Source organism: Oncorhynchus kisutch, linkage group LG4 (genome assembly GCF_002021735.2).
Source record: "Oncorhynchus kisutch isolate 150728-3 linkage group LG4, Okis_V2, whole genome shotgun sequence".
NCBI lineage: Eukaryota > Metazoa > Chordata > Actinopteri > Salmoniformes > Salmonidae > Oncorhynchus > Oncorhynchus kisutch.
In genome coordinates, this window is record NC_034177.2 from 33,588,986 (window position 1) to 33,613,425 (window position 24,440).

General features: G+C 42.4%; 1 protein-coding gene across 1 annotated transcript; it reads left to right on the forward strand.

The window, feature by feature from the left end:
* The first annotated feature begins 719 nt into the window (after positions 1-719).
* Positions 720-23,784, forward strand: LOC109889413 (WASH complex subunit 1-like). Its single transcript, XM_031822865.1, has 11 exons — positions 720-811; positions 7,175-7,315; positions 14,492-14,603; positions 14,701-14,847; positions 19,059-19,195; positions 19,318-19,453; positions 19,623-19,815; positions 19,922-20,080; positions 21,687-21,842; positions 22,504-22,572; positions 22,702-23,784. The coding sequence occupies exons 1-11, from the start codon at positions 735-737 to the stop codon at positions 22,848-22,850; spliced, it is 1,476 nt and encodes a 491-aa protein (XP_031678725.1). The 5' UTR covers positions 720-734; the 3' UTR covers positions 22,851-23,784.
* Positions 23,785-24,440: the final 656 nt, after the last annotated feature.

The following is a 24,440-nucleotide window of genomic DNA, read 5'->3' on the forward strand; positions in this document are numbered from 1 at the left end:
CAGCCTTACCCATGTGGTATCAGCCTACTCAGTGACACCCACAAATATTAGCGTCATAGCTCTTATTGCAGAACTTGACTGTGGGAATCACCTCCACACTCAGTCTATTGTGGGTATTGAATATTAATATTGGACTGTAAAGCCTAACCTACAGAACATTCCAACCTAGTTTAACATTATCTAGTCTAAATACGGCATTAATCCTCTTTGTATCCTAATGAATAAGTTTCAACGGGTGACATGTATTCCACAATTATGGCTTATCGTTATTGTGGCTGTATTTTCATGCTGAGACACAGAGGGTCGTTGTGTTTTAGCGGAGAATAATAAACAAGCAACTATCGGATAGGGCAACAAGTTATATATGTTTCAGTAAGATTGGATTTTTAGTATTTATAGCAATGGTTATCAACAGGCCTGCAAGGATGGAACGTAAGTTGCAGAAAATTGAGGTTGTGGTGGCAGATGCAGAGTGATATTTGGGTGTGCGAGACTTGACATCAGAAGAGTTACAGGGTGTGTTTAGTGGTGGTGTCCCATCCTTTCAGGTTGTTGGCATGAGGCAGGGCTAAATATTTTTTAAATAGTGGAGTATGATGGTGTTATTTTTATTTTGAATTTTTGCGAGTGTAGTATTAGATGGTAGGTTATTTGTTTATATATATATTTTTTTCAAGCAAAGTATAAGCGAGTTGTACTCCAGTCTAGTAGGTGGCGGTAATGTAACATATTGGATGCCAACCGACGTTAAGCCTCATCGAAGAAAGAACTCTCAGCGGCCGTGTACACACTATATGCTGTCAGTGGTCAGGTAAGACCAATGAAACATACATTAACTTAATTATATTATCGATCATAAGAAAGCTTAGTGATTATTTTAATAATTTGTGAGCTTCAGTGCCGAGATATGGGTCCACGGCCCTGGGGATGTAGCCGGGTAGCGTCTCTGCCGAGAGCGGGCATGATATGAGAAGCTCTCTGGTGTTAAGTATTTTCGTAGTGGAGAAATTCACGTAGACAGGATTTACATGGTCTCGCTGCACATTACTAATTAGTTAACTGGACAATGCTAACGTGATCTAGCTAGCTTGCTAAGAATGCTAACGTTGTCATATAATATGAGACATCAACATAAAGATGAGCTGTCAAGGCTGTTGCTTCACTCCCGAGTTAGTTATCTGTATATATATATATATATACACACACAGTTATTGATTATCTCTGAAGGACAGCTGACAGAACATGCCTTCCTGGATCTGAGGGTGGGAAGTGGTAAACCCCGTCACATGACAGTCAGCCGAGACCGACACAGATGCCGCGTTCATGGACAGGTCGGAACTAGGAACCTCGGAAATGTCAGACTAAATGGTTGAGTTGTAACGCAGGTTTAGTATGACTCTCGAGGAGGCTGAAATTATATTTCGGCTTGGAAAAGTTATATATTTTCAGGAGTCGGGTAATTGATTAAGGAAGGAGGATTGGAGGCAAAGAGAGAGGATTTTGAAAAGACTGAGGGATGCAGAGGATAGGTTTGAATCTGTTGAAGGTATCAATAACAATAACCCTCTGTATGTCGAGGATGATTGGTGTCAAGTTCAGAGTGAGTCGGACGCCAGTTTGAGTTTTGGAGGTGAAATGGAAGGGGTAGGAGGTGTTGTGAGAAGCTCGAAGCCCGAGCCCTGCATTGATGGACATGGTTATGGTAAAGATACATTTGGTCCAGTAGGAGTGAGATTTTTTACGAGGTTGGAACCAGTCCCTTTGTCCTGTATTAGCGGACTGATATAGATGTCTTCAGCGCAGGCTATACATCTTTTCTGCATCCCCCCCCCCCCTCCCCGCCAGCAAAATAATCGCAGCACCCTCACCTCCAAACTATTTCCCGCGGCTGTGTGTAAAGGTGGAACCATTTAAGTTGAAGATTCCTGGTGTTTGTGCGATGGAGAGCTTGATGAAACAGAGGTGACAGTCTGCTCTTTTGAGATTTGATTCGGAGTCTTTACCTGACCAGTAATGTTAGGATATATGAGTTATACTGTTAAAGCTTTTATGCCGAATACACTGCAGAGTTACAGGTGTTGCGTTAATGGGCATGTTGCGGAAGTGTGTAGGAGGGAGATTCCAAGATGTGGGAAGTGTGCAGGAGGACATGGGACAGAAGAATGTGTAGTTTCGGCGGGGAAAGTTGTGTAGGGGTGCCCATGTTGCAGGGGATCAATGGTGTCCTGTGTGAAAGAGGCAGGTTGAGGTGGCCAGGGTCAGAGTAGTGCAGAAGATGTCCTATTTTGAGGCAGTGAAGAAGGTAGAGGAGAGTGGATCAAGGGTGAGGAATTCTGATAGGATCCCTGTGAATAGTACATCTGGTCCAGAATAGAGGGATAGGCCAATGAGTGATATATGTTTCAGTAAGGTTGGCTTCTTAGCGTTCATAGCAATGATTATCAACAGAAAATAGATGTTGTGGTGGCAGCTGCAGAGAAGTACTTGGGGGTACAAGATTTGACTTCAGAAGAGTTACAGGGTGTGTTGAGTGGTAGTGTCCCGTCCTCTGTCTTTGGCCTGGGATAGGATCAGATAGGGTTCAGGTAGTGGAATAAGGTGGTGGGTATTAATGAGTGTAGGGTTAGTTGGTATGGTAATAAAACATTATATTAGTATTTCTTTGTAAAATTTTCTCCCATTTCCCCTTTTCCCATTTTGTATCACAAAGTGTAATGGATTAATACTATAGTTCATCTGGAGGCGGTAATGCAACATATTGGATGCCAACCGTCGTTAAACTCCACAAAGAAGAAAGCTCAGAAGCAGCTATGACGTTAGCTACCCATCTTTGCTGACAGATGGTGAAAAGACAGAACGGGTAAAGCGGTTTGTTTCTGCATTCTGCTGTCAAAGAGAGAGAGTTCCATTAGCAATATCCCTTTGTCCCTGCGCCATCTGTCTCTCACATTTTAATTCAAAGAGCTTTATCTGTATGGGAGTCATATATTTACATTGCTAAAGCAAGTGAAATGGATAATAAACAAAAGTGAAATAACCAATCATAAATGAACAGTAAACATTACACTCACAAGTTTCAAAAGAATAGACACATTTCAAATGTTATATTATGGCTATATACTCTCTCTTTTTTAACAAGGTAGGCTAGTTGAGAACAAGTTCTCATTTACAACTGCGACCTGGCCAAGATAAAGCAAAGCAGTGCGACACAAACAACAACACAGAGTTACACATGGAGTAAACAAACATACAGTCAATAATTCAATAGAAAAAGTCAATATACAATGTGTGCAAATGAGGTAGGATAAGGGAGGTAAGGCAATAAATAGGCCATGGTGGAGAAATAATTACAAATATAGCAAATAAACACGAGTGATCGATGTGCAGAAGATGAGTGTGCAAGTAGATACTGGGGTGTAAAGGAGCAAAATAAATAACAGTATGGGAAGGAGGTAGTTGAATGGGCTATTTACAGATGAGCTATGTACAGGTGCAGTGATCTGTAAGCTGCTCTGAGCTGGTGCTTAAAACTAGTGAGGGAGATATGAGTCTCCAGCTTCAGTGATTCATGCAGTTCGTTCTAGTCATTGGCAGCAGAGAACTGGAAGGAAAGGCGGCTGAAGGAGGAATTGGCTTTGGGGGTGACCAGTGAGAAATACCTGCTGGAGCGCGTACTACGGGGGGTGCTGCTATGGTGACCAGTGAGCTGAGATAAGGCGGGGCTTTACCTAGCAAAGACTTATAGATGACCTGGAGCCGGGTAGGACATCCGGGTAGGCAGAGTGTGCTAAGCCAGTGAATAAAACAAACGTAGGGAGGAGGCTTCTAATGTTAGCATGCACGAAACCATGGCTTTTACGGTTACAGAAGTCAACAAATGAGAGCACCTGGGGAGTGGGAGTTGAGTTAGGCACTGCAGGGACTGGATTAACCTCTACATCACCAGAGGAACAGAGTAGGAATCGGTTACTGCTAAAGGCTATAAGAACTGGTCGTCTAGTACGTTCGGAACCGAGAGTGAAGGGAGCAGCTTTCTGGGCACGGTAGAGTAGATTCGATGCATAATGTACAGACGACGGTATGGTAGGATGTGAACACAGTTGAGGTAAACCTATGCATTGAGTGACGGTGAGAGAGCTATCGTCTCTAGAAACGTCATTTAAACCAGGTGAGGTCACCGCATGTGTGGGAGGTGGAACTAAAGGGTTATCTAAGGAGGGCTAGGGGCTCTAGTGAAATAAGGCAATAATTACTAACCAAAAGAACAATGGACAAGGCATATTGACATTAGGGAGATTACAAGACGAGGACAAGATGTCTGACTGCTACGCCATCTTGGATCAGGATGATCTCTCTCTATTCAATTTAATGCAAAAAACGTTATTGGCATGGGTAACATGTGTTTACATTGCCAAAGCAAATGGAATAGGCAATTAACAAAAGGGAAATAAACAATCAGAAATTAAAAGTACACATTACACTCACAAAAGTTTTTAAAGAATATAGACATTTCAACTGTTGCAGCAGTCCGCAATTAGTTGAAGTATGAAAGGGAAAACAAAGATCACAGATAAATATACATTATATTTACAATGTTGTTTGGTCTCCACTAGTTGTCCTTTTCTTGTGACAACAGATCATATCTTGCTACTGTGGTGTCACTTCACCTAATAGAAATGGGAGTTTATCAAGATTGGATTTGTTTTAAAATTCTTTGTGGGTCTGTGTAATCTGAGGAAATGATGTATCTCTACTATGGTCACACAATTGGCAGAAGGTGCAGCTTGGTTCCCACCACATTTTTTGGGCAGTGGGCACAGACTGTCTTCCATTGAGAGCCAGGTCTGCCGATGGTCAGTCACAGTAGTCAGGTATTCTGCTACTGTGTACTCTCTGTTTAGGGCAAAATAACATTGTAGTTTGCTCTGTTTTGTAGTTGATTCTTTCCAATGTGTTAAGTAATTATCTTTTTGTTTTCTCTTGATTTGCGTTGTTGTCCTGGAGCTCTGTTGAGTTTGTGAACAGAGTTCCCATACCTGCAGGATGAGGGGACTCTATTCCAGGTTCATCTCTCTGTAGGTGAGGGCTCTGTTATAGGAGGTTTGAGAATCGCTACTTTTTAGGTAGTTGTAGAATTTAATGCTCTTTTCTGGATTTTGATAATTAGCGGGAATCATCATACTTCTGCTCCGCATTCATTATTTGGTGTTTTACACAGAGGATGTTTTTGCAGAATTCTGCATGCAGTCTCAATTTGGTGTTTGTCCCATTTTTTTATGAATTCTTGGTTAGTGGACCCCAGACCTCACAACCATATTGGGCAATGTGTTATATAACTGATTCCACTCAGATCCTAATTGGTATGTTTTACATTTTTGTCATTTAGCAGACACTCTTATTTAGATAGATTTACAGTAGTGAGTGCATATAATTTTGTTACTGGTCCCACGTGGGAATCGAACCCACAACTCTGGCGTTACAAGTGCCAGGCTCTACCAACTGAGCCACACAGGTGTGTCAAATTTTATTTTGATGGTGTTGAAGGCCCTTCTTGCCTTGTCTCTCAGATTGTTCACATCTTTGTGGAAGGTAAATGTGGTGCTGGTCCTGGCAACTGGACCTTTTTTGGAACACCGTTATTGACTGTCAGAGCCCAAGTCTGAGAGAATCTATTCAGAAGATCTAAGTGCTGCGATAGACCCTTCTAGTTTGGGGACAGAAGCACCAGATCATCTGCAAATAGTAAACATTTGACTACGGAGTCTAGTAGGGTGAGGCCAGGTGCTGCAGACTGTTCTAGTGCCCTCGCCAATTCGTTGATATACGCTGAACAAAAATATAAACGCAATGTAAAGTGTTGTTCCCATGTTTCATGAGCTGAAATAAAAGATCCCAGAAATGTTCCATATGCACAAAAAGCTTATTTCTCTAAAATTTTGGCCACAAATTTGTTTACATCCCTGTTAGGGAGAATTTCTCCTTTGGGAAGATAATCCATCCACCTGATGTGTGGCATATCAAGAAGCTGATTTAAACAGCATGGTCATTACACAATAAAAAGCCACTCTAAAATCTGCAGTTTTTCAAACAACACAATGCCACCTCAAGTTTTGAGGGAGCGTGCAAGTTGCATGCAGGAATGTCCACCAGAGCTGTTGCCAGAGAATTTAATGTTAATTTCTCTACCATAAGCCACCTGTTCCAGCATCTTCGCACAGCAATTGGAAGAGGAGTGGGACAACATTCCACAGGCCACAATCAACAGCCTGATCAACTCTATGCAAAGGAGATGTTTCGCGCTGCATGAGGCAAATTATTGCCACACCAGATACTGACTTTTTGTTGTTGAATTTTACCCCCTTTTCTCCACAATTTCGTGGTATCCAATTGTTGGTAGTTACTATCTTGTCTCATCGCTACAACTCCTGTACGGGCTCGAGAGACGAAGGTCGAAAGCATGCGTCCTCCCCAATTTCGTGGTATCTCTCCTGAGCCCATACGGGAGTTGCAGCTAGTGCCCTAGACCACTGCGCCACCCGGGAGGCCCTACTACCACCCGACTGGTTTTCTGATCCACGCCTAAAAATTTTTTTTTAAGTATCTGTGACCAACATATGTATAGCTGTATTCACAGTCATTTGAAATATATAGATTAGGACCTAATTAATTAATTTCAATTGACTGATTTCCTTACAAGAACTGTAACTCAGTAAAGTCTTTGAAATTGTTGTCTGTAGCGTTTTATATTTTTGTTCACTATATATGTTGAAGAGGGTGGGGCTCAAGCTGCATCCCTGTCTCACCCCCCGGCCCTGAGGAAAGAAATGTTTGTGTTTTTTTTGCCAATTTTAACCTCACATTTGTTGTGTTCATGGATTTGATAATGTTGGATGTTTCCCCCCCAACAGCGCTTTCCATCAATTTATAATGCAGACCCTCATGCTAAATTGAGTCAAGCTGTTTTGAAATCAACAAAGCATGAAAAGGCTTTTGTTTTGTTTGTTTGTCAATAAGGGTGTGCAGGGTGAATACGTGGTCTGTCATACAGTAATTTGGTAAGAAGCCAATTTGACATTTGAGGAAATGTAGGAGTCTGCTGTCAATGATAATGCAGAGGATTTTCTCTCTCTCTCATTCATTCATCACTCACTCATTGTTTCGTGTGTGTTTGTAGGATGAGTGTGAAGCAGTGTCTCGAGGGTCAGGTGTACTCTGTGCCTCTGATCCAGTCAGACCTGAGGAGGGAGGAGGCTGTTCACCAGATAGCAGATGCCCTGCTCTACCTAGAGACCATCTCTACTGACATCTTTACCAGGTACGTACACACTGAGATTGAGGAGTATAAGTTGTCCAATAAGAGCATGTGCTATATGTGTTGTTTGGTAGCAAAGATCCTCCTCCGGTATCTCAGATTGTTCTGGGAATTCTCACACAAGAGACTTCATTGGCAGGAAGGATGTTCAACATGATTTTTACATTTGTATCACAAATCATTTTTGAGAAAATCATGATGAAAGTGGCCGTTTTAGGCTGTGAACTGTACACGATAAAGACAATATATTGGTGTCATTATACAATGCGCTTTCAAATATGAACTATGTCTAGATTCTGAAATATGTTTTTTTACATTGAGTTATTCAACATAAAACATATTACTAGGAATATCTCAACCCTTTTTGATTTTGCTTATTTTTAGACATATTGCTTGGAACAATATACTCTTCAAACACATCAAATTTCCATAGTGGGCTTTCTGGTACTTACAATGATATGACCCATCTTATACATAGAAATGAACAGTGGTTCCTCCTTTAAAAGTTGCGTCATACTGCAGCACATCTTGCGGGCTGCCACAGAGTTCAATGGCAAGTTATTTAATTGTCAGCCAGTGTTACCATTAATGCTAGTTAGTGCTAGTTTGACCACCAGAGGGCATCTTTGAGAAGCATTTGATAGCCTTCAACAGTGGCTGTACTAGAGAATTCTAAAGCTTTTTTGTAAGAACGTCATATATGGGATTGACTTTAAGAAATGTAGCTTAATTAATTAGATTAATATTATGGTGTTTCTATTTCCAAGTAAAACAAAAAACAAACCCCTCGGGGTTTCCATTAGGATTGAAAGGAAAATATGGCGCTGTCCAACGTGACGGTCGGGAGTAGGCTACAGTAGTAAGAGCATAGCATTCTAACTTCAATATACTTTTTAAATAAATAAGATCTACACCACTTTTAACAGCACATTACTCAACACTAGTGAGAGTCATGTCGCCTACGGTAGGCCTACAGTATATTGAAAAATATTTTTTTCAATGACGTGACTCTCCGCCAATAATTACATTTAGAGGATTCTAAATTAATATCTAAGGGGCAAATCTGATCTGTGAGAATATCTGAGGGGCTTTTATAAAATTCTAAATTAATTAATAGTAATAATAATGCTGATCAATTGCCTTGCACAAAGTATCAAATTACAGAGAGGTGTTGGTAAGAGTACATTGTCCTGCTAATAACCTGTAATGGGCTATTATAATACAGTACATGATGACCAGGTCAGGATAACCAAAACATTTCTTTATTAAAGACTAAGAATGTTGGTACTTATTTATTTTGATCCAAAGCCATGAATGAGTGAGCTTTATGTAGGTGTCGAGGCTATATGACTGTGCCTTCAAATTGATTATTTAGCAGACATGCCTTGCTTATATTCAGTCAACACATATCTTAAGAATATCATGGAATATAATTGAACATTTTAGTTTCTCCATGCTAGTTTCAGAGCAGCGCTGAAATTATGCTGAAATTGTTGACCACAGCTGGTAGGCTATATAAACTCAGCAAAAAAAGAAACGTCCTCTCACTGTCAACTGCATTTGTTTTCAGCAAACTTCACATGTGTAAATATTTGTATGAACATAACAAGATTCAACAACTGAGACATAAACTGAACAAGTTCCACAGACGTGACTAACAGAAATGGAATAATGTGTCCCTGAACAAAGGGGGGGGGGGTCAAAATGTAAAAGTAACAGTCTGTATCCGGTGTGGCCACCAGCTGCATTAAGTAATGCATTGCATCTCCTCCTCATGGACTGCACCAGATTTGCCAGTTCTTGCTGTGAGATGTTACCCCACTCTTCCACCAAGGCACCTGCAAGTTCCCGGACATTTCTGGGGGGAATGGCCCAAGTCCTCACCCTCCGGTTCCAACAGGTTCCAGACATGCTCAATGGGATTGAGATCCGGGCTCTTCACTGGGCATGGCAGAACACTGACATTCCTGTCTTGCAGGAAATCACGCACAGAACGAGCAGTATGGCTGGTGGCTTTGTCATGCTGGAGGGTCATGTCAGGATGAGCCTGCAGGAAGGGTACCACATGAGGGAGGAGGATGTTTTCCCTGTAACATACAGTGTTGAGATTGCCTGCAATGACAACAAGCTCAGTCCGATGATGCTATGACACACCGCCCCAGACCATGACGGACCCTCCACCTCCAAATTGATCTCGCTCCAGAGTACAGGCCTCGGTGTAACGCTCATTCCTTTGACAATAAACGCAAATCCGACCATCACCCCTGGTGAGACAAAACTGCGACTCGTCAGTGAAGAGCGCTTTTTGCCAGTCCTGTCTGGTCCAGCGATGGTGGGTTTGTGCCCATAGGCGACGTTGTTCCCGTACAACAGGCCTACAAGCCCTCAGTCCAGCCTCTCTCAGCCTATTGCGGACAGTCTGAGCACTGATGGAGGGATTGTGCGTTCCTGGTGTAACTCGGGCAGTTGTTGTTGCCATCCTGTACCTGCCCTGTAGATGTGATGTTCAGATGTACTGCCCTGGCCACATCTGCAGTCCTCATGCCTCCTTGCAGCATGCCTAAGGCATGTTCACACAGATGAGCAGGGACCCTGGGCAGTTTTCTTTTGGTGTTTTTCAGAGTCAGTAGAAAGGCCTCTTTAGTGTCCTAAGTTTTCCTAACCGTGACCTTAATTGCCTACCGTCTGTAAGCTGTTAGTGTCTTAATGACCGTTCCCTAGGTGCATGTTCATTAATTGTTTATGGTTCATTGAGCAAGCATGGGAAACGGTATTTAAACCCTATACAATGAAGATCTGTGAAGACAGATTTTTACGAATTATCTTTGAAAGACAGGGTCCTGAAAAGGGGATGTTTCTTTTTTAGCTGAGTTTATATTGTCCTGCTAATAGCTCATCCTAGAAACGTTTGCAGAATTCACAGCCTGCTACGCTTGTGAAAAACAGGGTTGAATAATAATAATGACTTTTTCCCCCTTCCACATGTTCAAAGATCCAATTGATAAAGTTTTATCTGTAATATTAATAATAATATTTGTTGTATTATTTGTTCTGTCTTTTCTGGTGGATTGAATTGAAATTGCAACCAATCACGGCCGGTTGTGATACAGCCAATCTAACTAAGAAAGTAATTTTACGATACAATTCTCCCCCTTACGCTCCAAGGCAAGATTTTATTATCCTGCTAATAGCCATAATTGGCGCTTTTCAACGTGACCTTGTGTGTTTAAAAGAGTATTTTTTTATCATTATTTTATTAATGAAAGCATAAAGATACTGATGAAGAAATACAGTACTTTACACTGTATGCTTTATCTGACATTTAGCTGTTGCATGAGGATGCCCACACGCACTTTAAACATTTGGATAATAAAGCATTTAAAACATTTTGAAGATAGAAGCCGCCTGCATTTGTTTTAGGCTACTGTGAAGTCTGATAAGTCAACAGCCTACAGTACATACTGTAGTAAACATGTTAAAGTGCCTAATTCCTTACCTAAGGGAGAGCAGGCCATGTCCAGACTTTCTCGGTGACCTCAGGTTTGCTTGAGATGTTGTTAGTAATTTGTGAGACATTGCTGAGACATTGCTGAGACATTGCTGAGACATTGCTGAGACATTGCTGAGACATTGTTACTAATTTGTAAATAAAGCCAGTTTGTTATTTAGAATGATTTATTTCTGTTTTTAGAGGGAGAGAAACCAAAAGCCTACCATCGCCTCATGGGTCTCCCTGTTTGGCCCGGCACAGGTATTGAACCAGCATCTGTAGCAATGCAGTTTTCACTGCGATGCAATGTCTTAGACCGTTGCGCCACTCGGGTGCAATGTGACCGGGCGGGAGTAGGCTACATTACCACAGTAAGAGCAAAATAGTCCTAACATTTCCACACCCTAATTGTAGTCTAAGTCTCTCTTAGAATAAAAACCTTAGTGTAACAACAGTTTTAGTAAGTAATACTGAAGTCGTGCACAATTATCAGTTTCTATTTTGGCTTATGCCGCCAACTTATTGTCAGTTAGAGACACAGTAGCGCCTTGGGACCCAATAGCAAAATCAGTGCTCTAACTCCCACTTGCACTGGTCTGAAGAAATGAAGTAGTGAGGCAGGGTACTGTACTAAACCACAAATAACCTCGTAAGTTCCGCAGCATAATCGCGAAACTTTTCGTTGAGCAACCACTGTACATTATAGGTCATTAACAAATCACAGCTTTAGGATTGCACATTCAGTAAATCACCAGCAGGGGGAGTTCACTTTGAATCCATTTACCATTCAATGTGTTATTGGTGCTCATGAAATTGATCAGAACATCAGAATTAGCAGAGAGCCCACTCTGGAAATAGTATGTACTTGAAGAGTATATTGTTCAAAACAATATGTCTTAAAATGAACAACAAAATGAACATCAAAAATGTCATTTTTATATGTAGAATAAATTAATGTTAAAATGTGTTTTTCAGAATTAAGATACTCTATTTTAGAACTCACTATAAGGAGTATAATGACAGATGTTGTCTGTGGTATGTACAGTTTACAGATGATAGGGTCTAACAGAAGGCATGTATCAATCTAAAAAGGGCCAGAATGGCCACTTTCATGATTTTCTCAAAAATAGTTTGTCATACAAATGTATAAAGTATCAAAAACATCCTTCCTTCTAATTTAAGTTTCTATGTGACAACAGACAAGTGCCTTCACTGACATTTTCAACTTCTCCCTGACCAATTACGCAAAGGTAACCTGCCTAAATGACTACCGCCCCGTAGCACTCACATCTGTAGCCATGAATTGCTTTGAAAGGCTGGTCATAGCTCACATCAATACCATCATCCCAGAAACGCTGGACCCACTCCAATTTGCATACCGCCCCAACAGATCCACAGATGACGCAATCTCAATTGCACTCAACAGTGCCCTTTCCCACCTGGACAAAAGGAACACGTGAGAATGATGTTCATTGACTACAGCTCAGCGTTCAACACCATAGTGCCCTCAATGCTCATCACTAAGCTAAGAACCCTGGGACTGAACACCTCCCTTTGCAACTGGATCCTGGACTTACTGACTGGCCACCCTCAAGTGGTAAAGGTAGGCAATAACACATCTGATCCTCAAACGGGAGCCCCTCAGAGGTGCGTGTTTAGTCCCCTCCTGTACTTGTTCACTCACCACTGCGTGGCCAAGCACAACTCCAACACTAAAATTGCTGATGAAACAACGGTGGTAGGGCTGATCACAGACAATGATGAGACAGACTATCGGGAGAAGGTCAGAGACCTGGCAGGTATGGTGTCTGGACAACAACCTCTTCCCTCAACGTGCGCAAGACAAAGAAGCTGATCGGGGACTACGGGAAAAGAAGGGCAGAACACACCCCCATTCACATCGACAGGGTTATAGTAGAGCGGGTCGAGACCTTCAAGTTCCTTGGTGTCCATATCACTAACAAACTAGAATGGTCCAAACACACCAAGACAGTCGTGAAGAGGAGATGACAACACCTATTCCCAATTGGGAAACTGAAAAGATTTGGCATGGGTAGCCAGATCCTCAAAAGCTTCTACAGCTGCACCATCGAGAGCATCCTGACCGGTTGCATCACCGCCTGGTATGGCAACTGCGAGGCATTCGACCGTAAGGCGATACAGAGGGTAGTGCGTATGGCCCAGTATATCACTGGGGGCAAGCTTCCTGCCATCCAGGACCCCTATACCAGGCGGTGTCAAAGGAAGGCCCAAAAAATTGTCAAAGACTCTAACCACCCTAGTCATAGACTGTTCTCTCTGCTACTGCATGTCAAGCGGTACCAGAATGTCTAATCTAGGTCCAAAAGGCTCGATAACAGATTCTACCCCCAATCCACAATTAATAAAACAATTATACCTGGACTATTTGCATTTTTTTTTTTACACACTGCTGTTACTTGCTGTTTATCAGCTATCTATGTATAGTCACTTTACCCCTACCTACATGTACATGTTACCTCAATTACCTTGACTAACCTGTACCCCTGCACAATGACTCTGTTCCGGTACCCCCTGAAGATAGCCTCGTTATTGTGTTCCTTTTTCACTTTTGTTTATTTCTTAATATTTTCTTAACTGGTTAAGGGCTTGAAAGTAAGAATTTCACGGTAAGGTTGTTGTTGTATTCGGCACATGTGACAAGTACATTTTGACTTGATTTTGATTGGATTGACAGTCTCTCACACACACACACACATACTTCATCAGCAATGTTTCCTGTACATTGTGCCCTCTTAATGAACCTGGTACCTTTATACACATGGTTTGGGAATGCTCTCTGGTGTCTGTATTCTGGAATGAAGTAGCTTCGAACTTATCCACTCTGTTGTCAGAAAATATTCCTGTATCTCCTTTTGTTTGACTTTGATATGATTTCTCTGTACTTCATTTATCTCTTTGTCAGAAGCGCATTCTTCTTGCTGGCCAAACTGCTGCAAAAAAATATTGCAGTACGCTGGAAGCCTCCACACACTTTCTATCCGTCAATGGATCCTCACTTTCTTGGATGTAATTGATATGGAGCATTTTACTGCTTGCATTCATAGAGCTAAAAAAGACACTTTGAACCAATGTCTTAATGCCACTGAAACACTTTGATGTGTTGCTTTGATTTGTTTGTTTTATTTGTTCATTTGAACCATCTATTTTTATTTAATTTTGTCCCTAAGGTCCTCGACTTGGGTGGGATTGTGATGGGGCAGGGGGGTGTCACTTCATTTTGTATGTACAGTACCAGTCAAAAGTTTGGACACACCTACTAATTCCAGGTGACAACCTCGTGAAGTTGGTCGAGAGAATGCCAAGAGTTTGCAAAGCTGTCATCAAGGCAAAGGGGGGCTACTTTGAAGAATCTACAATCTAAAATATATTTTGATTTGTTTAGCACTTCTTTGGTTACTACATGATTCCATATGTGTTATGTCATAGTTTTGATGTCTTCACTATTATTCTACAATGTAGAAAATAGTAAAAATTAAGAAAAACCCTTTAATGAGATAGGTGTGTCCAAACTTTTGACTGGTACTGTATTTATTCTTGTTTGCTGAATAAACATTTGATCACAAAAAAATAAAAAAAATAATTGATCAGCAAAACATACACACACCCACGCATTTACACTTTGAGTTTCTCCTGGTGTGTGTGTGTAGGGTGTCTGAGAGTGTAGAGCGGAATCGCTGTCAGCTGCAGAGTGTGACAGATCGGATTAGGCTGGCCCAGGCCCGCGTTGACAAGATCAAAGGCAGCAAGAAGGCCACCAAGGTAACATGCTTCACACACAGAGTTGCAGATATCTGAAAAACAGATTACTTACAATACTTTCGAGTACTACGAGATTTTGATGTGTGACAATGTGTAGGTGTTCTCCAGTGCTAAGTATCCAGCTCCAGATCGTCTCCAGGATTACTCCTCCATCTTCAGTGGAGCCACAGACCCCGCCTCCCAAACACGCCCCAGATACCACATACAGGCCAAACTACGACCCCTTGACGACAAGGACCTGCAGGTAACACAGACAAACACACAAATACAATACTTTATTTGATCATCTGCAAAACATTGCAGTACAAAGAGGTAAAATCAAACTTTGTTTGTCACATGCACCCCGAATACAGCAAGTGTAGACCTTACTGTGAAATGCTTACTTACAAGCCCTTAACCAAGCCCTATTGACCAAATAAACTCTAGCTGAAAATAATAAAAAGTAACACAATAAAATAACAATAATGAGGCTATATACAGTGGGTACCGATACTGAGTCAGTGTGTGCGAGTACAGGTTAGTTGAGGTAATCTGTACATGTAGGTAGGGGTGAAGTGACTATGCATAGATAATAAACAGCGAGTAGCAACAGTGTACAAAACAAATGGGGGGGAGGTCAATGTAAATAGTCCGATGGCCATGTGAATAATTGTTCAGCAGTCTTATGGCTTGGGGGTAGAAGCTGTTAAGGAGCCTTTTGGTCCTAGACTTGGTGCTCCGGTACCGCTTGCCGTGCGGTAGCAGAGAATACAGTCTATGACTAGGGTGGTACCGCTTGGCCCCAGTAATGTACTGGGCCGTATGCATTACCCTCTGTATCACCTTACTGTCAGATGCTGAGCAGTTGGTTGCCATACCAGTTGGTGATGCAACCGGTAAGGATGCTCTCGATGGTGTAGCTGTAGGACTTTTTGAGGATCTGGGGACTCACGCCAAATCTTTTCAGTCTCCTGAGGGGGAAAAGTTGTTGTCGTGCCCTCTTCACAACTGCCTTGGTGTCTTTGGACCATGATCGTTTGTTGGTGATGTGGACACCAAGGAACATAACTCTCGACCTGCTCCACTATAGCCCCGTTGATGTTAATGGGGGCTTGTTCGGCCCGACTTTTCCTGTAGTCCACAATGATTGTGTTAGAATTGTGTTTGGCCACGCAGTCGTGGGTGAACAGGGAGTACAGGAGGGGACTAAGTACACACCCCGGAGGGGCCCAAATGTTGAGAATCAGCGTGGCAGACGTGTTGTTGCCTACCCTTACCACCTGGGGGCGGTCCGTCAGGAAGGCCAGGATCCAGTTGCAGAGGGAGGTGTTTTATCCCAGGATCCTTAGCTTAGTGATGAGCTTTGCGGGCACTATGGTGTTGAACGCTGAGCTCTAGTCAATGAACAGCATTCTCACATATGTGTTCCTTTTGTCCAGGCGGGATAGGGCAGTGTGGAGTGCGATTGAGATTGCGTCATCTGTGGATCTGTTGGTGCGGTATGCGAATTAGAGTGGGTTTAGGGCAGTGGTTCCCAAACTTTTTATAGTCCAGTACCCCTTCAAACATTTAGCCTCCAGCTGCATACCCCCTCTAGCCCCAGGGTCAGCGCACTCTCAAATGTTGTTTTTTGCCATCGTTTATAAGCCTGCCAGACACACTATATGATACATTTATTAAACATAAGAATAAGTGAGTTTTTGTCACAACACGGGTCGTGGGAAGTGACAAAGAGCACTTATAGGACCAGGGCACAAATAATAATATAATGATAATCAATCATTTTGCTCTTTTTTTAACCATCTTACATATAAAACCTTTTGTTCATCGAAAATTGTGAATAACTCACCACAGGTTAATGAGAAGGGTATGCTTGAACTCTGCAATGTTGGGTTGTATTGGAGAGAGTCTGCCTTTAATCATTTTCCACACACAGTATGTGCCTCTATTTAGTTTTCATGCTAGTGAGGGCCGAGAATCCACTCTCACATAGGTACGTGGTTGCAAAGGACAACAGTGTCTTAACAGCGCGATTTGCCAAGGCAGGATACTCTGAGCACAACCCAATCCAGAAGTCTGGCAGTGGCTTCGGATTAAATTCAATTTTCACAGAACCGCTTTTCTTGTTTGATGGTTCGTCTGAGGGCATAGCGGGATTTCTTATAAGCATACAGATTGCTGGATTTTGGACACAGAAAGCACTGTCTCCTCCGCAGCTAAAGCTGCCCATTACAGCTGATATATGTATAGTTTAAATGCACAGCTTTATAGCAGTATAGTCCCTGCTGTTTAGATAAATGAAATATGACCATGCCTTTTTGGCTTTAACTCAAGATACACGACTGTTCAAAGGTTTGGGGTCACTTAGAAATGTCCTTGTTTTTGAATTAAAATAACATTAAATTGATCAGAAATGCAGTGTAGACATTGTTTGTGTTGTAAATAACTGTTATAGCTGGATACTTTTTATGGAATATCTACATGGGTGTACAGAGGCCCATTATCTAGGCAGAGTTGCAAAGAAAAAGCCATATCTCAGACTGACAAATAAAAGATTAAGATGGGCAAAAGAACACAGACACTGAACAGAGGAACTCTGCCTTAACAGAGGAACTCTGCCTTAGAAGGCCAGCATCCCGGAGTCGCATATTCACTGTTGACGTTGAGACTGGTGTTTTACGGGTACTATTTCATGAAGCTGCCAGTTGAGGACTTGTGAGGCGTCTGTTTCTCAAACTAGACACTAATGTACTTGTCCTCTTGCTCAGTTGTGCACCGGGGTCTCCCACTCTTCTTTCTATTCTGGTTATAGCCAGTTTGTGCTGTTCTGTGAAGTAGTACACAGTGTTGTACGAGATCTTCAATTTCTTGGCAGTTTCTCGCATGGAATAGCCTTCATTTCTCAGACAAGAATAGACTGATGAGTTTCAGAAGAAAGTTATTTGTTTCTAGCCATTTTGAGCCTGTAATCGAACCCACAAATGCTGATCCTCCAGATACTCAACTAGTCTAAAGAAGGCCAGTTTTATTGCTTCTTTAATCAGCACTACAGTTTTCAGCTGTGCTAACATAATTGCAATAGGGTTTTCTAATGATCAAGTAGCCTTTTAAAATGATAAACTTGGATTAGCCTACACAATTTGCCATTGGAACACGAGTGATGGTTGCTGATAATGGGCCTCTGTACGCCACTGTAGATATTCCATACAAAATCAGCCGTTTCCAGCTACAATAGTCATTTACAACATTAACAATGTCTACACTGTATTTCTGATCAATTTCATGTTATTTTAATGGACTTAAAATGTGCTTTCATTTTTAAAAAACAAGTGACCCCAAGCTTTTGAACAGTAGTGTACATTCTGCTCCACTCAACCGTACAGCTGAGTCCACAGGTATTTAACAGCTGCATAGACAAACCTGGGGACTGAGGTGATGGGTTTTGACCTGGCTGGGAGACACCTACCGCTAGATTAGGCTCTGATCTGACTTGACCTGCCTGAGGACAGACCTGTTCTGACCTGGGGACATGACATGAGAAGCCCTGACTAAAACTACCCTCAGGAAACTACTGTGTGCGTGTAGTGGTGGAAAAAGTACTCAATTGTCATACTTGAGTAAAAGTAAAGATACCTTTAGTAGAAAATGACTCAAGTAAAAGTGAAAGTCACCCAGTAAAATACTTCTTGAGTAAAAGTTTTAAAGTATCTTGTTTTAAATACTTAAGTAGAGTGGTGGGAAAAGTACTCAATTGTCATACTTAAGTAAAAATAAATTCTACACATGAAATTCCTTTATATTAGGCAAACCAGGATGCACAATGTTCTTGTTTTTGTATTTACAGACAGCCAGGGGTCCCACTAAAACACTCAGACATCATTTACAAATGCAGTATTTGTGTTTAGTGAGTGTCCACCAGATCAGAGGCAGTAGGGATGACAACATGTTATATTGACAGGTATATGAATTGGACCCTAATTACTCTCCTGCCTGAGCATTTGAAATATATTGAGTACTTTTGGGTGTCAGGGTATTTTTACTTAGTTACTTTACACCACAGTTGTGTGTGTGTGTTTGCACCTTAGCTCAGCAGTGAAGATGTGTGTTTATTGATAGTGAACACCCATGAGATCTCCCTCGCTGCCGGAATCAAAAACTTCCAGGAACAGTAGTATTTTGTGCTGTTTGAGAGGGGAGGTGGGGGGGATGTGGAAAACAATATTTCCTGTGTGCTTCCCTGGCTCAGAGATGTATTATTTATGAAGCCTCATGCGCTGCGGAGAGAGGGAGCGATATAGGGAGAGAGAAATAGACAGAGGCTGATGACGAAAAGGGAAAGAGTGGGAGTTATTCATGTGGTTTGGAGTCTGGTTGTCTGCAGATTAGTTTTTTTTAAAGAAAAGTAGGTTCTTACCAGACTCATTTAATATCGGTCTTCTCTTGTTTTACACCCCCTGTCTCTATATCCCCCTCTAGGAGAAGTTGTGTTATTACCCGGTGTGTGTGAGCAGTAAGAAGCGTTCAGAGGATGAGACCGAGGAGGGGCTGGGCGGTCTGCCTCGAAACATCTCCTCTGTCAGCTCCCTGCTGCTGTTTAATACTACAGAGAACCTGTTAGTACACACACACACTCTTAACACACACACACACACTCTTAACACACACACACACTCTTAACACACACACACACACACTCTTAACACACACTCCTCTAACTGTTTGTGTATGTGTTTAGGTATAAGAAGTATGTGTTCCTGGACCCCCTGGCGGGGGCGGTGACTAAAACACACACCACTCTGGAGACAGAGAAGGAAGAGAAACCATTTGACGCTCCGCTATCCATAACCAAGAGAGAACAGCTGGAGAGACAGGTACACACACACCGTACACACGCACTCCCTTACATGTGTTCACTAAAGAACTGGAGGCCTGAAAGATTATTTCAAAGGGCCTTGCAAACAGGTTAAAGTGTACCTTTTGAATTAGGACACTTTCTCTCTCCCTTCTTCTCTCATTCCCTCTCCATCTGTCCCCCTGTAGACAGCAGAGAGCTACTTCTATGTTCCAGACCTAGGTCAGGTCCCAGAGATAGACGTCCCCTCCTACCTACCAGACTTGCCAGGCATTGCTGACGACTTGTCCTACAGCCAAGACCTGGGGCCAGGCATCGCACCCTCTGGACCAACACACACCTTCCCTGAACTACCGACCTTCACTGGGGAGGACATGGCTGGTACACACGCTGTTTCTATTATATAGAAGTTTTCCTGGAAATCGGTCATGTCAACTTACGGAACTGTTTCTATTGGTTGATATTTTGTTGTTTGTTTGTGTCACAGGTTCTCAGTTCCAAGTTGCAGTCCCGCCTCCTCCCCCTCCTCCCCCACCAGAGCCCACACACACCCCCGCCCCTCCCCCTGGTCTCCCCCCTCCTCCACCTCCTCCCCCACCTCCACCTGCAGACAGCCCTGCTGAACCCAACCTCACTCGGAGCACAGGTACCACACACACACACACACACACACACACTACATACAGTGCATTGGGAAAGTATTCAGACCCCTTCACTTTCCACATTTTGTTACGTTACAGCCTTATTTGAAAATGTATAAAAAATATATATTCTTCATCAATCTACACGCAATACCCTACCCTACAAAGTAAAAACAGGTTTTTAGACATTTTTGCAAATGTATTAAAAATAAAAAAATGGAAATATTACATTTACATAAGTATTCAGACCCTTTACTCAGTACTTGAAGCACCTTTGGCAGTGATTACAGCCTCAAGTCTTCTTGGTTATGACACCACAAGCTTGGCTCACCTGTATTTGGGGAGTTTCTCCCATTCTTCTCTGCAGATCCTCTCAAGCTCTATCAGGTTGAAAGGGGAGCGTCGCTGCACAGGTATATTCAGGTCTCTCCAGAGATGTTCGATCGTGTTCAAGTCTGGGCCCTGGCTGGGCCACTCAAGGACATTCAGAGACTTGTCCCCAAGCCACTCCTGCGTTGTCTTGGCTGTGTACTTAGTATCGTTGTCCTGTTGGAAGGTGAACCTTTGCCCAAATCTGGGGTCCTGAGCACTCTGGAGCAGGTTTTCATCAAGGGTCTGTCTTTACTTTGCTCCGTTCATCTTTCCCTCGATCCTGAATTGTCTCCCAGTCCCTGCCACTAAAAAACATCCCCACAGCATGATGCTGCCACCACCATGCTTCACCGTAGGGATGGTGACATGTTTCCTCCAGACATGACGCTTGGCATTCAGGCCAAAGAGTTTAACTTGGTTTCATCAGACCAGATAATCTTGTTTTTCATTGTCTGAGAGTCCTTTGGGGGCCTTTTTGCAAACTCCAAGGGGGCTGTCATGTGGAAGGATTTCCCATCTCCACAGGAACTCTGGAGCTCTGTCAGAGTGACCATTGGGTTCTTGGTCACCTCTCTGACCAAGGCCCTTCTCTCCCGATTGCTCAGTTTGGCTGGGCGGCCAGCTCTAGGAAGACTCTTGGTGGTTCCAAACTTCCTCCATTTAAGAATTATGGATGCAAGTGTGTTCTTGGGGACTTCAATGCTGTATAAATATTTTTTTTACCCTTCCCCAGATCTGTGCCTCGACACAATCCTGTCTCGGACCTCTACGGACAATTCTTTTGACCTCATGGCATGGTTTTTGCTCTGACATGCACTGTTAACTGTGGGACCTTGTATAGACAGGTGTGTGCCTTTCCAAATCATGTCCAATGAATTGAATTTACCACAGGTGGACTCCAATCAAGTTGTAGAAACATCTCAAGGATGATCAATGGAAACAGGATGCACCTGATCTCAATTTCGAGTCTCAAAGCAAAGGGTCTGAATACTTATTTCTGTTTTTAATCAATTTGCTAAAATTTCTAAAAACCTGTTTTAGCTTTCTCATTATGTGGTATTGTGTGTAGATTGATGAGGGGGAAAAAATAATTTAATACATTTTAAAATAAGTCTGTAACGTAACAAAATGTGAAAAAAGGGAAGGGGTCTGAATACTTTCCCAATGCACTGTATGTAAGTATATATACACACACACACACACACACACACTCCTCTCCAACTGTGGGTTTACGTCCAGCTCCTGTAGCGGGGGCTCCCAGCGAGGTGGTTGAATCAAACAGCCGGGCCAGTCTACTAGAGTCCATCCGCAACGCTGGAGGCATCGGCAAGGCCAAACTACGCAACATCAAAGAACGCAAGATGGAAAAGAAGAAACAGAAGGAACAGGAACAAGGTAAGAGAAAAAGAGGGGGAGGGAGAGGTGGTGGGGAGAGAGAGGAAGAAGAAGAAGAATAGAGGGAGAGAGAAATAAACAGATTGCCATTGGTTGAGTGTCTTGGTTCTCCACTTGAATAACAAGCGAGAAATCAGTCTTGAATCTGGTGACTCTTTGAGAACATGTAGCACCAACAGAGCAATGCTACCCGCCTCCAGTTCTTTAACTTACAGAGCATATTTGGGACATAGTGTTAGTGTGTGTAAAAACACACCACAGGGTTACCTAACTAGTCATAGAGAACAGCTCAGGGCTGCATGACCTTTAGATGTATAAACATCACCTTCATTAAGCACTGATTTAACTACATGCTGTTTTAGTCTCTATGACATTTGCTGTGAGCGCGTGTGAGGGAGCGAGAGAGAGTATGTGTGAGAGTAAGTCCCGTCATCATTGCTTGTTCAGTTGCTGCCGGGCCACCAGCATTTAACAGTTGGGTTCATTTGAGCAAGTCATGAAAACTACTACAGTTGTTCACCAGCTATACTATTTATGTAGTATGTAGCTACAGTAATGTAACTTCTCTGGTCTCTCTCCACTACTAAAAAGGACATAGAAATGGAATCCATCATCTCTGCTTCACTGCTTTCTTACTGTGTTCTCCCTCCCTCTCTCTCAGTGGTAGCAGCAGCCAGTGGAGGAGACTTCATGTCAGATCTCTTCAATAAATTGGCCATGCGAAGGAAAGGTGAGTACATCCCTCTCCCTGCCTGTCCCTCCCTCCTTTGCTCATCTCCCCTGGGTTATTGTTGTAAAGGTTCTGATAATGGTGTATAAGTATTTCTGTCTCGGTGATCGTGGTGTGTGTGTTTCCTAGGTATCTCTGGTAAGGGTCCTGGAGGCGGGGACTCTGGGGAGGGCCCAGCTGGTTCTGGCAGCGCATTCGCTAGGATGTCCGATGTAATCCCGCCTCTTCCTGCCCCCCATCAGCCAACCGCTGAAGACGAGGACGACTGGGAGGCCTAACAACTTAGACTTGCCAGTCAGAACCAATGGAACTCTGAGCACATCTAGCTCTAAGCCAATCAGAGAACAGAATACTGAGGCAATTCTGAGGGATAAAGCTAACGCTTGTTGAGGAGAGGTAATGCTGTGCTGTCAGTGTGTTGAGTTTCTTCCAGATGATAGACAATGGTGGGATGTAGCAACTAGGTGTTTTTAGTGACAGAGAACAGAAGTCTGAGTACAGTGTGGAGTACGATTTAGTAAACGTGACTGTATGAATGACAGTGTTTTGATAGCGCTGTTTACGGTTGAGACACGCGGCGACAGAGGAAGGTTGAACATATGAGCTGAGGGCTTTATGACTTATTTCACTAGCTCACTTTTTTATGAATGCCTATAACCATAACTTTTGCAGATTATATGATTGTTTGACGATAGTGACATGGTCCCTATGTATGCAATCAGCCGCAATTCCAGTGTCTGCCATGTATTTGACCCAGGTGTGTTATATAGTTCAGTGACTCCCTCTGCTGGTTTTCTGTAGTTTTGATCAGAACTCAGGAACCATCACGGACTGATCATTACTGAGAAAATGAAAGGACAAACAACTACAGGAGAAAAGTCAGACCTCATCTCAGCATTGTAAAGATGTTTAATAAAGTAACACCACACTAAAGTAGCAGAACATTTCAATCAGAATGTTAACAAATTTCATTCAATAAATGGCTTTTTGCATTTAAAATAAAACTGTCAGTGGAGAGTTGACTGATCTGTACTGCTGGAGAGGTGTGTGTGAGACAGACAGAGCCTAAACCTGCAGTGCCTTCAGAAAGCATTCACATCCCTTGATTTTCCCCACATGTTGTTACAAAGTGGGATTAAAATTGATTTAATTGTCATTTTGTTGTGAATGATCTACACAAAATACGAAAAATAAAACATCTTAAATATTTAAGTATTCAACCCCCTAAGTCAATACATGTTCGAATCACCTTTGGCACCGATTACAGCTGTGAGTCTTTCTGGGTACGTCTTAAGAGCTTTGCACACCTGCATTGTACAATATTTGCACATTATTATTTAAAAAATTATTCAAGCTCTGGTTGTTGATCATTGCTAGACAGTCATGTACAGTAAGTATTTTCAAACTATTTTAAATCATAACTCGGGCCACTCCGGAACATTCAATGTCATCTTGGTAAGCAACTCCGGTGTATATTTGGCCTTGTGTTTTAGGTAATTGTCCTGCTGAAAGGTGAATTTGTCTCAAGTGTCTGGGTGGAAAGCAGACTGAACAAGGTTTTCCTCTAGGATTTTACCTGTGCTGAGCTCTATCCCGTTTCTTTTTATCCTAAAAAACTCCCTTGTCCTTGCTGATGACAAGCATACCCATAACATGATGCAGCTACCACCGTGCTTGAAAATGTGAATAGCGATGTTGGATTTGTAGAAAAGTTTGTGGTCATATGCACATCCTTAAAAACATAGGTGCTGGGCTAACAAAGAATACTAGTACAGAACAAGGCCTGCACACTGTTGAAGCTCCCAAATCAGTTTTATTGACAACGATATGATCTAAAACGGAGCTTCTTGGTCTTTACTTGTTTGATT